Source organism: Apodemus sylvaticus, chromosome 1 (genome assembly GCF_947179515.1).
Source record: "Apodemus sylvaticus chromosome 1, mApoSyl1.1, whole genome shotgun sequence".
In the NCBI taxonomy this organism is placed as follows: Eukaryota; Metazoa; Chordata; class Mammalia; order Rodentia; family Muridae; genus Apodemus; species Apodemus sylvaticus.
This window is the reverse complement of record NC_067472.1, coordinates 101,877,093-101,891,581: the sequence shown is the minus strand read 5'-3', so window position 1 is coordinate 101,891,581 and position 14,489 is coordinate 101,877,093. Positions and strand designations below refer to the sequence as shown.

General features: G+C 41.9%; 2 protein-coding genes across 2 annotated transcripts; both read right to left on the bottom strand.

Annotated features, from left to right (window-relative positions):
* Positions 1 to 3,342: 3,342 nt before the first annotated feature.
* Positions 3,343 to 5,189, bottom strand: Ubqlnl (ubiquilin like). Its single transcript, XM_052176297.1, has one exon. The coding sequence runs from the start codon at positions 5,173 to 5,175 to the stop codon at positions 3,343 to 3,345; it is 1,833 nt and encodes a 610-aa protein (XP_052032257.1). The 5' UTR covers positions 5,176 to 5,189.
* A 2,110-nt stretch (positions 5,190 to 7,299) lies between these two features.
* On the bottom strand, positions 7,300 to 14,379 carry LOC127680675 (olfactomedin-4-like). Its single transcript, XM_052176284.1, has 6 exons — positions 14,308 to 14,379; positions 12,276 to 12,428; positions 11,278 to 11,502; positions 10,927 to 11,092; positions 10,402 to 10,561; positions 7,300 to 8,292 (listed from the first exon to the last, which is right to left on the bottom strand). The coding sequence occupies exons 1-6, from the start codon at positions 14,377 to 14,379 to the stop codon at positions 7,578 to 7,580; spliced, it is 1,491 nt and encodes a 496-aa protein (XP_052032244.1). The 3' UTR covers positions 7,300 to 7,577.
* Positions 14,380 to 14,489: the final 110 nt, after the last annotated feature.

Sequence of the window (14,489 nt, the reverse complement as noted above, 5' to 3'; positions counted from 1 at the left end):
TGTGGCTAAGAACTCAAGGTACCTGCTGAATTTAAATAAAAGAGAACAGAAGACCAGCTGGGATACAGTAGTGGGGAACAGAAATCCTGTTTGGAGGGTGCTTAAGATCAAAGGAGTCAAAAAGCAAGCAGATCAAATAAAAGTAGAGCAAATGAGAGAAGGGGGTTGTGGTGTTTAAAGGCTTCTTAGTGTGGGCTTTGTTTTGGTTAAATTAGGCAAAATATCCTTTGACATTCAGACTAAAAAAAAAGATAAATTTTGAAATTTTGAGAAAAGCAGGGAAGTTATTACATATTCATCACAAAGGATAAGAAATGATCAGATCCATGGGTCTGACCAGAGCAGTAACATCCACATCACATGGGAAATTTGTTAGAAGTCTGAGCCCCACTCTATATATACTGATTTAAAAACTCTGGAAATGTAGTTTAAAAGTCATGTTTTAAACACTGGCCCTGGGTGATTCTGATGTGGATTCTAATGAGAATCGTTGCTCATAAATATTTAGTTAGGATGACTGAATAAATTAACTGAGGCTTTGGTAAAGGCGAAAGAATACACATGGTATATACTCAATAAGTGGGTATATTAGCCCAAAAGCTCAGAATACCCACAATACAGCCCACAAACCATATGGAGCTTGAGAAGGAAGACCAAAGTATACATGCTTCAATCCTACATAGAACAGGAAACAAAATAAAACAATCACAGGAGGAAAAAGAAGGGTGTGTCCTGGAAGGGAGAGAGGAAGGAGGGGAAAAGGAGAGAAGGATCAGGTATTAGAAGGGACAGGAGAGAAGTACAGAGGGTCAGGGGGGATTGGGAGCTGGAGGTAGCCACTGAAAAGTCCCAGATGCCGAGGAAGCAAGATGCTCCCAGGACCCTAGGATGATGACTTTAGCTGAAATACTCAACAAAGGGGAGATACAATCTGAAGGGACTACCCCCAGTAGATAGGCAAGGCTACCAGTTGAGAAATGGAGCCATCCACACATCTTAAAATTTTTTACCCAGAAATGTTACTGTCTAACTGAAAGACAGGGACAAAAAAAATGGAACAGAAACTGAAGGTAAGGCCATTCAGAGACCGCCCCTCCTAGGAATCCATCCCATCTGCAGACACCAAAACCTCTAATTATTGCTGATGCCAAGAAGTGCATGCTGACAGAAGTCTGGCATGGCTATTCCCTGAGAGGTTCTACCAGCACCTGAGTAATACAGATATACATACTCACAGCCAACCACGGACTGAGCCCAGGGACCCCAATGGAAAAGCTAGAGAAAGGACTAAAGGAGCTGAAGGGAATTGCAAACCCGCAGGAAGAACAATATCAGCTTACTGGACCACCCAGAGTTCCCAGGGACTAAGCCACCATTCAAAGAGAATGCATGGAGGGAGTCATGGCTCCAGATACATATGTAGCAGAGGATGGCCTCATCTTACCTCAATAGGAAGAGAGGTCCATGGTTCTGGGGAGGCTTGAAACCCCACATAGGGGAATGCTAGGGCAGTGAGGCGGGAGTAAGTGTGTGGGGGAGCACACTCATAGATGCAAAGGGGAGGGTAGAGAGGGGGCTGGGATGAGGGATTTATGAGGGGCTAACTGGGAAGGGGGATATCATTTGAAATATAAACAAATAAAATGATTAATAAGAGAAAATGAAAGAGGAAGAAAAAGAAAAGAAAAAAAGAAAAAAGAAAATGGTGCCTACTGAGGTGGAGACGCAGGACTTCAGTGGACAACTTCCCTTACAGAAAACAGTTAAGGGAATCTTTGACAAAAGGATTTTATGTGTGAGTGTTTTGTTATGACCCATGTCATGTGTTCTAACCGTGAAATTTTGATGTTTAGGAAAAATGGTGACATGATTTTGAAGACAATGATTGTAAACAGAGTTAGACTGGCATATGTTCAGAACACAGTGGAATGAAAAATAGCACATCAGGCATAGTTGGTATATAATTGTTATTTAAGCACTTGGGGAGGCAGATGCCAAAGGATAAATTCTAGCTTGGACTACACAGAAAGTCTCATTTCTTTCTATCTACATAGCTATCATCTGTCTATATCTACATATCATCAGCCTACCTACATATCAATCTTGGGCTGTTTATATAAACTAAGATAAATAAAGTATACCTGTAGTTTCTTTCTTGAATATGTTTTTGATAGGTTGTAGTGGTGACAAAGGATCTAGAAAGAGGCTTACTAGAAGTCATGGAAACTTTGTGTTTCTGCCCCCTTATACTTGCTAATGATAGTGACTTTGAGGCCACCTTTGGAATACAAGAGAGTCTGTTCGAAAAACAAAACAAAAAGGAAGAATCTTTGTTTTGTCTATTTAGTTGACTGCAACCATGCCAACTTATTACATTATCACAAGAGTCTATGTATTAACAGGACCATAAATGGTTATGTATCTTGCCAGGTAGGAATACCTTAGACAAGGCAAGAGGAAAAGGCAGAGCTTAATGAATTAATGATGTCATGTAGGCACTGTGTCCCATGTAGGGCTAGATTCAGAATGAAGGGAATCTGCATCAAAGGTGACCGTAGTTGTACCTCAGATAGATAAAGGAAGACAAGTTACAATCTAAGTCTTGTAATCATGGAACTAATAATTTATAACAGACCCCAGTTTTAAATACCAATATCTCATTTATATATGAATTTTTTACTTAGATCTTTCATTACTCTTCTTTCAAGTTAAATTTGGTTTGGAAAAACATGAGCAAATATCTAGACCTATGTAATGTTCCCCTTTGTTTCACAAGTCTATTCTTGTACCACTAGATATTTCTACCTGTGTATACACAATCTAGGTTACATGAGTTTGTTCTCTGACACTTGATCATTATATAAACCAACAGTGATTTTTTAATCAAGAAATATATAATGTATGCATTTGTGTATCTGTGTATCTGTACTTTACCTAGTAGGTAAAACAAAGACATCAAGCACCGTTTTTTGATTTCCTGAGAAGGAAAATAAGCCAAACTAAACATGTTGATGTTCATGAGTAATCCCAGAACTGGTACAACAGAGGGAGAGGGATTGACACAGGTCAAATACTAGCTTGGTCTACATAGAAAGCCCCTGTCTCAAAAACAAAAACATTAAAATGAAGGCAAGCTTCAGATGAAGGCAAGTAGGTGTAGCCATTTTATTGACAGATCTTGCAGCCATGACCAGTGAGCTAGTATTCAGTTGAGCAAGCATTGATTGGTTTCTCCTGTTCCAGGACTTCTCCCAGTTGGAAACATCAGGAAAGGCAGGAAAGGCAGGTGAGGTGGTCAAATGGGTCTACATGCAGTAGAAAGCAGATGAGAAGACATAATGGTTAGAATCCCTGAGAACTCTTGAGCTGGTGAATAGCAGCATTAGTGTCACCATCAGTAGCAATGAGAGCTTGCAGGTTGGCGTTATAATTCACAAATCCCATGGCCTGGAGACATTCCATCTCTTTGCTGAAACGAACCTCGGGGGCTTGTATGGGATGGGAAGAGTCTCCAGACAGGGGTTGTACTCTCTGAAGGACTGTTCCAGATTTGTGGCAGCTTTCGGGACACTGAGGCTCAGCCATGTCTTGCACATCCCAGGTCCAGGGCACTGTATCAGGGTAGCCACATCTGGAAGGAATAAGCCAACCTAGACCCCATAGGTAAGGTTCAATGTAGGGCAAAAGGGCAGGAGCCTCTGTAGCCAATAGCTGCAGACCATGCTCAATTTGTAGTAATGCTTGTGTTGTTTTGGGATTGGCTAGGGCTAAAAGTAAGTCATTAAGCTGTGATGACTGCAAGGGTGTGGGAGTTTGTTGCCTCCACTGCTCATTCAGTTGGGGTGTATTCATGAGCAGCAGTATGTGAGCTGCCATGTGTGGATGGTTCCTAAGCAACTGGATCATGCCTCCTGAGATCTGAGAACTGGTCTGGTCATCGGACTGCTGGAGATCTTCCTCTAACCACTGGTCAGTGCTACCTAGAGGGATGGTAGTATGCTTATCAACTTGAGGCTCCTGAATGACTGGTATGGTGGATATGGCTGGCATCTCCGCTGGCTGCTGAACAGCACAGACATTGCTTTGACCCTGGGTGGCAACTGTGGCTGGATTTTCCCTGGAAGCATTGTTGGTGTGATTTGGAGTAGCATTTGTTGGTGTGATTGATGATAATCCACAAGAATTTGCATAAACTACTTGGGAAGAAGAGAGCTGGTCCCATTGTTCTTGAGGTAATGGTTGAGATAGGGAAGGAGTCTGGACTTGTTCTAGTACTTGTCCAGCCAGAAGAGCTGTAAAGGAGTTGCCCTCCAAAAGATCGGGCACACCATTGAGCATTTGGTCATTGAAATTGACATAGCCTTGGCCCAGGTAATTGTTCCCATTTGGAATTGTTTGTAATCCCAAGTATGGCAGTGGGTTCGGTGGATGCTCAGGGCTCTGTGCTGGCTGCTGGATCTGCATTATCTCTTGGATGATGGCAAGGTGTCTGGCCAGCTCCAGAGTCTGGCATAGGATCTCAGAATTGAAAAGGAGATGGGAAACTTCTGGGGTCTGCTGTATCAGTTCTTGCATATATGGGTGTTCTGGAGGCAGCTGATGCACTAAGTCCATACTAGACAGCAGTCTCTGGACACAAAAATGCTCCAGTATCTGTGCAATATGCTCTGGACTACCCACTTCTGGGTCTTGAGTACCCACCTTGGGTGCATCTGGCTCCATGAGAAGGGATGATTCCACTTCAGTTTCTCTCATGCCTGCAGATTGGCACACCATGCTGCTATTTCCTTTGGGGTTTCTGTCTTGATGGCAGGGATTGTTGGGTAACAGGTTCCGGAAGGAGTGAGCCAGGGATCTGGAGCCATGCTTGGACTTGATGACCACATGGATAGTGTGGCCATCTGTGATGCCCCTGTGGCTCAGTGTGTCATGGTCTTTGAGAAGGCGGCCCATAAAGACCAGTACCAGTTGTTCCATTTGGCATTTGAAGTGAGCAGACAGCTTCTCCTTGAATTGCAGCACTAAGGTGTCATCAGCTACTGTAAAGATGTTCTGGTTGCCTGGAGTCTTCACAATCACTCGAATGACACCTGGAGAGATGTTCCCATCTGCAGGCACACCTGCAGGATACCGGCTCTGGGGCATCCTAGGTGATCGAGAGATAATGTGCGGCATAGACCTTGTGGGTAGGCAGATGGGGAGCAGGCAGAAGAAGCAGGGGCAGAGAGGTGAGGGCAGGCAAGTGGTCCTGCTGGCCTTCGTTGCAGGTGTTGTGTTCTGAGGTCATAGGTTAATTTTTCTTGATGCCCCTGAAAGGGATGAATGGGCTAAAGCCAGTATTATTCGATGTTGAGCCCTCACCCCAATTCTCCAGATGTGGCCCAGCTGAGGCCTGGCGTGGCTACTGACTCATACTTGGCACAGAGTGTACTAAGTAGTGGTGACCCTTCATAGCTGCCCCACCCCCAAGGGCATGACCTGTTCAGAAAAGAAATATTGTGATGTCAACTTAAGCCTCACAATACATCATGATGAAATGGGGAGGAATAAATTTGGGAGCATGCAGAAGTTTCTCTTCATAATAAAACAAAATAGGGAAGATTTTTAAAAATGAAGATAAAATCTCCCACTAAATAATAATAGTAGCAATAAGAGAGATATGGAGTTTGTGTTTTATAGTGCTATGCGTAGGTCCCTCCTTGGAATGGTTAGGCTTATTGTTTCAAATGCTGGATCTGCTGAAACCATTTTAAAAAACTCATTCTAGAGAGTAAAAATGGGGTCTACTTCACAGGAAGGACTTAATAATTTTGCTAATGACTTTGACAAAGTGATCATTAGAAGAAAATTGGAGAGCAGACTGATAGGGCATCCCTTTAACCCAAGCATTCTGGAAGCAGAGACAGGACGATGTCTATGGTGAACCTGGTCAACAGAGTGAGTTCCAGGCCAGCCAGGGCTTACATAGTGAGGCCTTGTCCCAAAAGTTAACTTAATTAAATAAAATAATATTTTTGAAGAAAGGAAAATGAAACAAAAGTGAAAATCTTATGTGAAAAGGGAAGCCATATTGTCTTCTGAGGTTCAGACTGTGGGACTGCAGACTTAAGTGAAAAGGTGTCTGTGCAGTAAGTGAAGATTTTCTTCTTCCCCAGGAAGTAGGCATGGGACTGGCCATGGAGGCTTTTTACACAGACATCCCCAAAAGAGGAGATTAAGCTGCTATTTACAGCACATTTTCATTCACATAGTTTACATGTCATTTGATCTCTATCTCTGCCAGCATAACAGACTGTTTGAGTGAAGGATTTCAAGGTCTTTGCCCAGGCTTACATGTAAACAGCAAGAAGCACAGAGACCTCTAGGTCAAGTGACAGCAGTGAAGGAGAGTAGCAGTGCATTTCCTAAGGGAGACAGGTTTCCACAAGTGAAGAGTCAAGATTCTTGGCACCCAGATTCTTGGAGCTAGTATGTGATTGTTTTTTATTAGGAAGTTCGTATAGATCTATTAATAATATTATGAATTATTAATTCATGTTAATAGATCTACATGAATGCTTAAATACAGAATTATATATATTTCAACATATTGAAAATTCAATATATGTGAAATTTCACATGTTCTAGGATTCATATTTGTGAACATTCACAAAAAGAAAATGCATGCATCCTCTAGCTTGGAGATCTGGATATATCTAGAGAAAGAATTCTCCCCTACCTAGAGAAAGGGGAGAATTAATTGTAGAGCCAGATAAGAGACATGTAGAATTTGAAACTTCATGTTCTCAGTGTGTTGAAGAGGCAGGTAAAAAGACAAACACACGATAGGAGACTTCCTGCAATCACACCAAGAAGTCTTTATTGAGAATATCTCAAGCCACAGTCCCATCAATATCCCATGTTATAATTACTGACTGACATCCTAGAACACAGTCAGGCCCAAGTGCCTCTTCCAGTTCTACTCAAATTTAAGATCAGTTGAGGTCAGTGAAGATTCTGCCTCTCTTCTCTACAGGGAGAATCTCTCTTCTTTTAGGAGTATGGAGATCTGAGAGGAAACTTCTGAACCCCACTCTCAATACCAGCTTCCATGGGTCTTCTATGCTGACACCATATGCACTCAGCCCTGAAAACTAAAGGTCACATGATCCTAGAATTCTATGTACTATCCTGATAATTTTTAAAGCATGACAAGCAAGCATCAGAAAAAGAAGAGGCCAATATTTCTGTAGCTAATGTTTTTGTTATTTTTTTTTAAGTGCTAAGGATTGAATAATGAGTTTTCTTTCTACCCTCTGTGCTAGGCATTGAATCTGGGGCCTGGTACATGCTAAACACATGATTCAACACTCAACTGCCTCCCGAACCCTTCCTAGCTAACAATGTATTTTGTTTCTTAGTCAAATCCTTCCAGGCCATTATTAGCACTTTAATGTGTTGACTGAGATATTGATTACATACAAAACAAAACCGGTGTACTTCAATCATTTGGATGGATAGTTATTGAGGGAGTTGTTCTTCTAGAGGGGAGGAAGAGAACATACTTCTAGTAGGACCCTGGTGAGTCATGGAGTCTCCTATGGCTTGTTGGACTTGATAAGTTTGGATGGAGTTGGAGCCCCAGAAGGCTTTTTCATGGGAGAGCCTGGTACCTTTTGCTTTAGTGTCAAGAAGGTGAGATCATAATTTATTAAGAATCCATCGTTATAAACATAGAGCCTGTGATCCCAAGGGCAATAATTGATGCCATGCAGAGTTTCCAGCATCTTGTCCAACAGGATGCTGAGGTGGTGTTCCTGCCCAGTAGTTGTGTCATAAGCATAAAATATTTCCTCTTGACGAGTGCTTAGTGATCGCAATGCATAGAGCACCCCACAGGCCATGAAGGCCCCTGAAAGAGCAGGCCTATACTGGCTGGTATACCAGGTTTGCTCAACTTCTAAGGTACTATCATTGAGAAGACTAACAACCAGATTGCCTTTGCTCTCCTCTGTGGCATATAATACCCACAGTCCCTTCTCATCACCAGCAAAATCTATGTCAGTCCAAGGCACACACGCATATGAGAAGCGGTTGTTGTAGGTGGCACCAGGCAGTGGGCGTCGCAGCACTAGGGTGTTGGAGGAAAGGTCCACCTTGGCCATGTCTCTTGTGCCATAGTAGTTAAAGTACATGAAGTTCTTGTACACGGTATTGCCACTGCCGTCACCATAGCCCATCTTCCACTGCTCATAGTGCTTTAGCAGCACCAGGTCACCATAGGATCTGTGCAGCCTATAGTAGTCAAAGTACCTAGGCCAAGCCCCACCCAACATAAGAACCGTTAAGTACAGCAATAACCAGGGTAGTAAATCACTATGAAAATGGTCATTCCCAAATGGACCATCTATAACACGACCCCTATACTCAGGCCCCAGGTAACATAGAAGAGAGAATGAAAAGATCAAGTGTAACAACCAAAGGACCAAGAGACCTGCTGTGTCTTCTGAATATGATAGGAATTTTGTACCAATGAATTCATACCAATATGGTCACCTACAGTAGACCAACAAACATCCCAGCATAGATGTAGGAAAGGTTTGTGAGGACTCCACCCCGGAGGAAGAGCTACAAGCAGTCCATAGTTATGGGGGAAGGAGAATCTGTTTTCTTCAGGCACAAAGCCCCTAACAGATTGCCCATGTCCAAGCAATGTCCACGGTCAGCCCTACAGATGTGTACATTTGGGAAACACTTATGGGACTTACTAAAAGTGTGTGTGTGTGTGTGTGTGTGTGTGTGTATAATTACAGAAGATAGATTACATAGATTTTAAAGGGAAATATGGGGTGTGCACAGGAAGAGTTAGAGATAAGTCAGGGAGGGAAAGGTAGACATGATGAGCACACATTGTATTTATATATGAAATCCTCCCACCCACAAAAATAAAAGAGGGAAGCCTCATTGCCAATATGAATAGCCATTTTAAAAGCATCAGCTACAGTGTGTGTGTTAGTCTTGTAAATGCATATTATGATAAAATAATACTGAAAATATATTTTATTTTTTAAAGGAAAGAGTCATTGCCTATATCTTTGTTAGATTTATTAACTTATTTTTAAGTATATGAGTACACTATAGCTGTACAGATGGTTGTGAGCCATCACGTTGTTGCTAGGAATTGAACTCAGGACCTCTGCTCACTCCAGCCCAAAGATTTATGTATTGTTATATGTAAGTACACTGTAGCTGTCTTCAGACACACCAGAAGTGGGCATCAGATCTCATTACAGATGGTTGTGAGCCACCATGTGATTGCTGGGATTTGAACTCGGGACCTTTGGAAGAGCAGTCAGTGCTCTTAACCCCTGAGCCATCTCACCAGTCCCTAAAAATATTATATGAAGTAAATTTTGTCCTCAAAGATTATAGGGCTAAGTCTCAGAAAGGTTAGGTTCCTGCTTTGAAATCACAGAGTTTATAACTGAAACCTGACAGGAATAACAAAGTCTAGCTCCATTGACTGTGAGAACTGACCTAGATGATGAAAACAATAAATTTAGTAAAGTGTTTATTGTAAAGAGCAATTAACAAACTGTAGCTGACGCATTCTTTATGGACAGCCCCTGGACCAAGGCTGCACTGCATGCCAGCTGCTGGTGAGATGCAAACAGATTGTGGTTCTAGAGTTAGGATCAAGGAGGTTTCAGTAACAGCATTCTTAAGTTATAAGCATTCTCATGCCTTAACATTGGGCAATAGTTCTAAACTACCAATTAGCCTCTTAAGAGTAACCAGAGTAAAGATATAAGCTTGCTGATGTATCTTGGGGAGCATTATTATGACTAATGTTCATCTCTTTCACAAAAGCTTCAAGTGGGGCTCTTTAAAGGCTGGTTTCACTCAAACATTTATTTCTCTCTCCCATGACCTGCTGCTCAGATAGGTCTACACTACACTTCCACATTGACTTTAATTGCACCCACCTCCCCAGCCAGCTGATGCATTGACAGGTTCATATACCTGTTCATTGATTCAACCAGCCATTCATTTAAGCAACAAGTACTTGTCAGCATCTACTGTGGTGATTCCTACAGTACAGTTTCACTGTATGTCTCAAGGTTGACCAGGACCATTGTTTGAAGTTCTAAGCAAAAGATTGGGGCTGTAAAGCTAAGTTATAGAACAGTCTGTATTTGAGTTGTATTGACAAAATTTAAAAATTCAGAGTAGTAGGAGTCATATAAGTCCCATAGGAAGTATTGGTTGGACTGCCAGACCTAGGCTACACTGGCTGGCCCAGCAGCAAACATAAACCAAAGATAAGAATCTGTACTAGGGCTACTAAGAAACCTGTTGAAGCCAGGTTAAAGTTCATATGGAATGGATCCAGGCACACAAAATTTGTCATCTAAGACTCACCTGCCATCAGCACGCAGAGGAGCCACCCAGTAAAGGGAAGAAGCTGGATTGGGTGCTGAGTCGCGACCCCAGGCACCTGCCTTATATGATAAACCCCTCCAATTGAGCTTTACTACAAGGGGTCTGCTCACTTTCTGCAGGCCTCCATGAGCGCAGGAACCTACAGGAGAGAGTGGGCAATATATAAGCTAGGTACATAACCCATAGAAAGCTGAGTATGGACCATAATTAGCACCTGTGTACTTGAGAGCATGTGTATGCAAGTGTATATATAATCATATAAATAGAATGATTTTGCATGAATAGAGACAAATGCATGTGCCTGGCTATGACGAGTGTGAATAGCTGCATATGTCAATATCTCCATGAGAAGATACCAACCTTGGTATGAACAGGAAATTGAAGGTTTATTTTTTATCGCTATCTTTACTGGCTTCCCCTTAGTCCCTCAGTTTACTATAGCAAGCATGCTTTGGCCTAGTTGTTGAGAAACAAAATCTTGGGGAAATCAGTCTGTAAACTCACCAGGAGCCAGGGGTGGACCAGGGTGTCTGGAGGACTGTTCCTGTTCCTTTTCCCTCTCACACTCACTTAGTTGGCCTTCAAGAATGTCCACTTCCTCTTGCAAAGCATGAAAGCTTTGGCGGTCAGAGTCGACCAGAAGCTTCAGGGTCAGACTGGCATTGGTCACCTGAGAAAATGGGATTGCAAGAACTCGGATCACAGAGTGTACTCAAGCTCAACTCACACTATCATCTGTCTAAGGTTAGACTCTTCTCCAGAAAAAAAGAGATTTTTGAAAAGTGTCAAATATTCCTAACCAAGTAAGACAGGGGCTGTGAGAGTAAGAAAGGACTCTTTAACGTATCTACACACCTGGTTCTGAAGTTGATGGAGGAGGTCTGTGGCCCCACTGACACCTCCATTAGCCTTAAGCTGGGCTGCCAGCTCCTGTGCTCCTTCTAGCTCCAAGCGTAGCAGTTTGAAAGCTGGGTTGTCATATTGGGGCACAGTGACACCAAGATTCCTGGACTCCACCATGTGACTCAGTTCTGGAGTCTGGCTGTCTTGATCTTCAATGTCAAGTACATATCCCTTGGCCTGGGCATGAGAGGATAGGTATGTAGTTCCTCTAAATGTCAAGGATCCTGATTTTTCCCATCCATTCCCATCCAGAGATTATGAACTTACAAAGCATCTAGTCTATCACTTTATTTAATAATACTATTATCCCCATTTCTTACCTGAGGATATTCAGATCCTTGTTTTTCTGGAGCCAAAAAAATTCTACCTATACCACTCATTGAACCCTTTAGAGCTACTCCTTAAGACTAATTAGATGAGTAAAAATGTAAAGTGCCAACTTCTAGTTTGACCATATATCATTAAACTTCCTTGGGAGCTCAACAAGTAAGGTTCACTAAAGCGTTGGACACACTGATATTCTGCTCATTTGCCCTTATTAGGCTCAGTGCTGAGCTTTTCAGATCAGCCCACAAGCCCATGAACACAACACTCTATTTCCCTTCATTGGCACAAACCTGTTCTCTGCTTCTTCACATTGGTGATCCTAATTTCAAGATTTTGATTACACTATATGTATGTCTATGGTTCCCATTTCTTGTTTTTCAATGAATCTATATCCAGTAATTTATCTACTAATGAAAAAAAGCACCTGTAAGCATCTATAAGCTTTGTCTTATTGCTACTACTGTCAGAGACCATAAGAATAGTATGAGATTTCCCTTTGATTTTAAGGATTGATCTCAAAGACAAGGAATCTGTTGCCATGGACTCATTCCTAAGCTAAAACCAATAAAGGGTGTACTTACAAACCTACTATCCCAACTCCAGCCCAAAGCTCTAGCACTCACCCTGGACAGCTCTTGTTCATACTTGCCAATGAGCTCCTGTAATGTACTCTGTAGCTGTTCCAGCTGTTGCAGGAAGATAGAGTTGTTGGGTAGATGGACCACACACTGGAAAGTGCCACTCTCATCCATGGAGTTTAATAGACTTCTCACCAGCTGCAAAAGCAGAGCCATAGACACACTAAGGGCAATATGGCAAGTGGACCACCATATGGCTGTTTGCAAAAGTGAAACAGAAAGAGCCTAGCCCTGCTCTGGAGTTCTGGAGAACAGTTAGTTCACTTTGCACATGGAGATCATACTGGCGGGTCCTTTCATTGGGAGCTTGAGTTATGTTTAATGTGCCAGAATTGAAGTTTCAGTTCCCTTATAGTTTCTATTATTTGACCACTGTCATCCTGTATCAAGTACTGAATGAATATGGCTACACTCCACATAGCCAATTGCCAACATTCCCTTAATCTGTGGGAGAAGGTAATGCTTTCTGGCCTTCAGAAAAGTCCCGAGGCAGGCTTAAGGAACCTTGGTTCTCTACAAAGTCCCCACTCTTAGAACTTGGTAGATCCTCACAACCTCAGCCTCTACTGAAGAAAACAGTAGGCAGAGATAATACCTAATCATCAAGGGATGCAGCAGGAGGCATCCACATCTGGATTCAGATCTAACATTGACAAGAATGTAGCGTGACATGAGTGGTGATGCATGTACTGAAGTTAAAAAATCACAAGGGTCTAAGACTAAAGGAGTCTTGCAAAATCATGCAATTAATAACTAACAAGTCTGCAAGCTTCTCCAATGTTTGACCTTTATCCCAGATCTTGTGCTCTTACATAGATGGCAGCTCCATGGCTCTACATTAAGATGGAGTGCGTCAGCATAAGTTCAAGAGGTGAGGGTAGGAGGGAGTTCCCTAACCACAGTAAACCAGAGCAAGCATGCAGCAGCTCTAGGACTAAGAAACACATGCTTTGAAATCTTCTTACCCTTGCATAACATGACTTGCTCACTTCCAGTTCAAATCCACTGATTCTAAAACTATATTTACTCTTTTTTCACCTCTTGACATTGCATATGTAATTTCTTTGTGCCCCAGTACCTTCAGGTGGATAGTGATAGACATTGTGGGATTTACCTTATTTTACTTTAAGATAGGTAGGTGAATAGATAGGTAGATAGGTAGGTAGGTAGGTAGGTAGATAGATAGATGGATAGATAGATAGATAGATAGACAGACAGATAGAGATGATAAATTGAATAGATAGATAGATAGATAGATAGATAGATAGATAGATAGATAGATAGATGGATAGACAGACAGATAGATCCATTTTAAAGCTGAATAAACTAGCACTAGATTGAAAATTCTTTCCTTAGCTTTTAGACTAGGCTTATTGTACCAAGATGGGGTTTCTTTATAGAATCATCTAAACATATGACCTCTCTACTTCTCTGAGATTTACCCTCTCCCATATCTTTTTGAGCTCTGATACCCATAGTTTATTCTTTAGAGATATGTCTCTAGCCTGAAACTCACTCTCAGTAGGTTTTAGAAACTAAAATAGAGCCATTTAATCTATAAATGCCCTGGGCTGACCACCCTTATAACCAGCATCCTTATTATAGGAAAAGTGTGCACTGAATTGGTGGAAAACAAAGACTTGTAACATTAGGTTGTACAGCCCAAAGAGACCAATTATCTATGTATCTATGTATCTATGTATGTATGTATGTATGTATGTATGTATCTATCTATCTATCTATCTATCTATCTATCTATCTATCTTTTGTCTATATCTATCTCTCTCTATCTATATATCTCTATCTCTATCTCTATCTCCACTCATCCTATGCCCATACAACCCAAGGGAAAATTAGATCAAAATGCTGCCCCACCATTCAACTCTTCTCCAGTTCTCTCTACCTTCACTCTTGCCAAGGATGTAGGAATTCTTGAACAAAATGAGAATGAAAAAGGCTGCCACCCCAAACTAGAACCATCCCATTCCAACATGATGCCATCACCCTATGTCTGTACCTGAGGCTGTCCTGGAAGCACCAGGGGCAGCAGCAGTAGAAAGGAGGCCAAAAGAGCTGGGTTAGACTGCATCTTGATCCAACTGTAGGTATGGGATTAAGTCCCTAGGCTTCACCTGAGCTTTTATCTCCAGTGCAAATGAATAGTCTCAGTAGGAGGGATAATGATTTCAACATCAAAAG

What these genes read in the sequence shown, in the direction of transcription:
- Ubqlnl (XM_052176297.1), bottom strand. Translation starts at nt 5,175, where the DNA reads ATGCCGCACATTATCTCTCGATCACCTAGGATGCCCCAGAGCCGGTAT.
- LOC127680675 (XM_052176284.1), bottom strand. Translation starts at nt 14,379, where the DNA reads ATGCAGTCTAACCCAGCTCTTTTGGCCTCCTTTCTACTGCTGCTGCCC. An exon ending in TCCATCAACTTCAGAACCAG is followed by an intron (nt 11,093 to 11,277) that starts GTGTGTAGATAC and finishes CCATTTTCTCAG; the next exon opens with GTGACCAATGCCAGTCTGAC. An exon ending in CCTCTGCGTGCTGATGGCAG is followed by an intron (nt 8,293 to 10,401) that starts GTGAGTCTTAGA and finishes GGCTTGGCCTAG; the next exon opens with GTACTTTGACTACTATAGGC.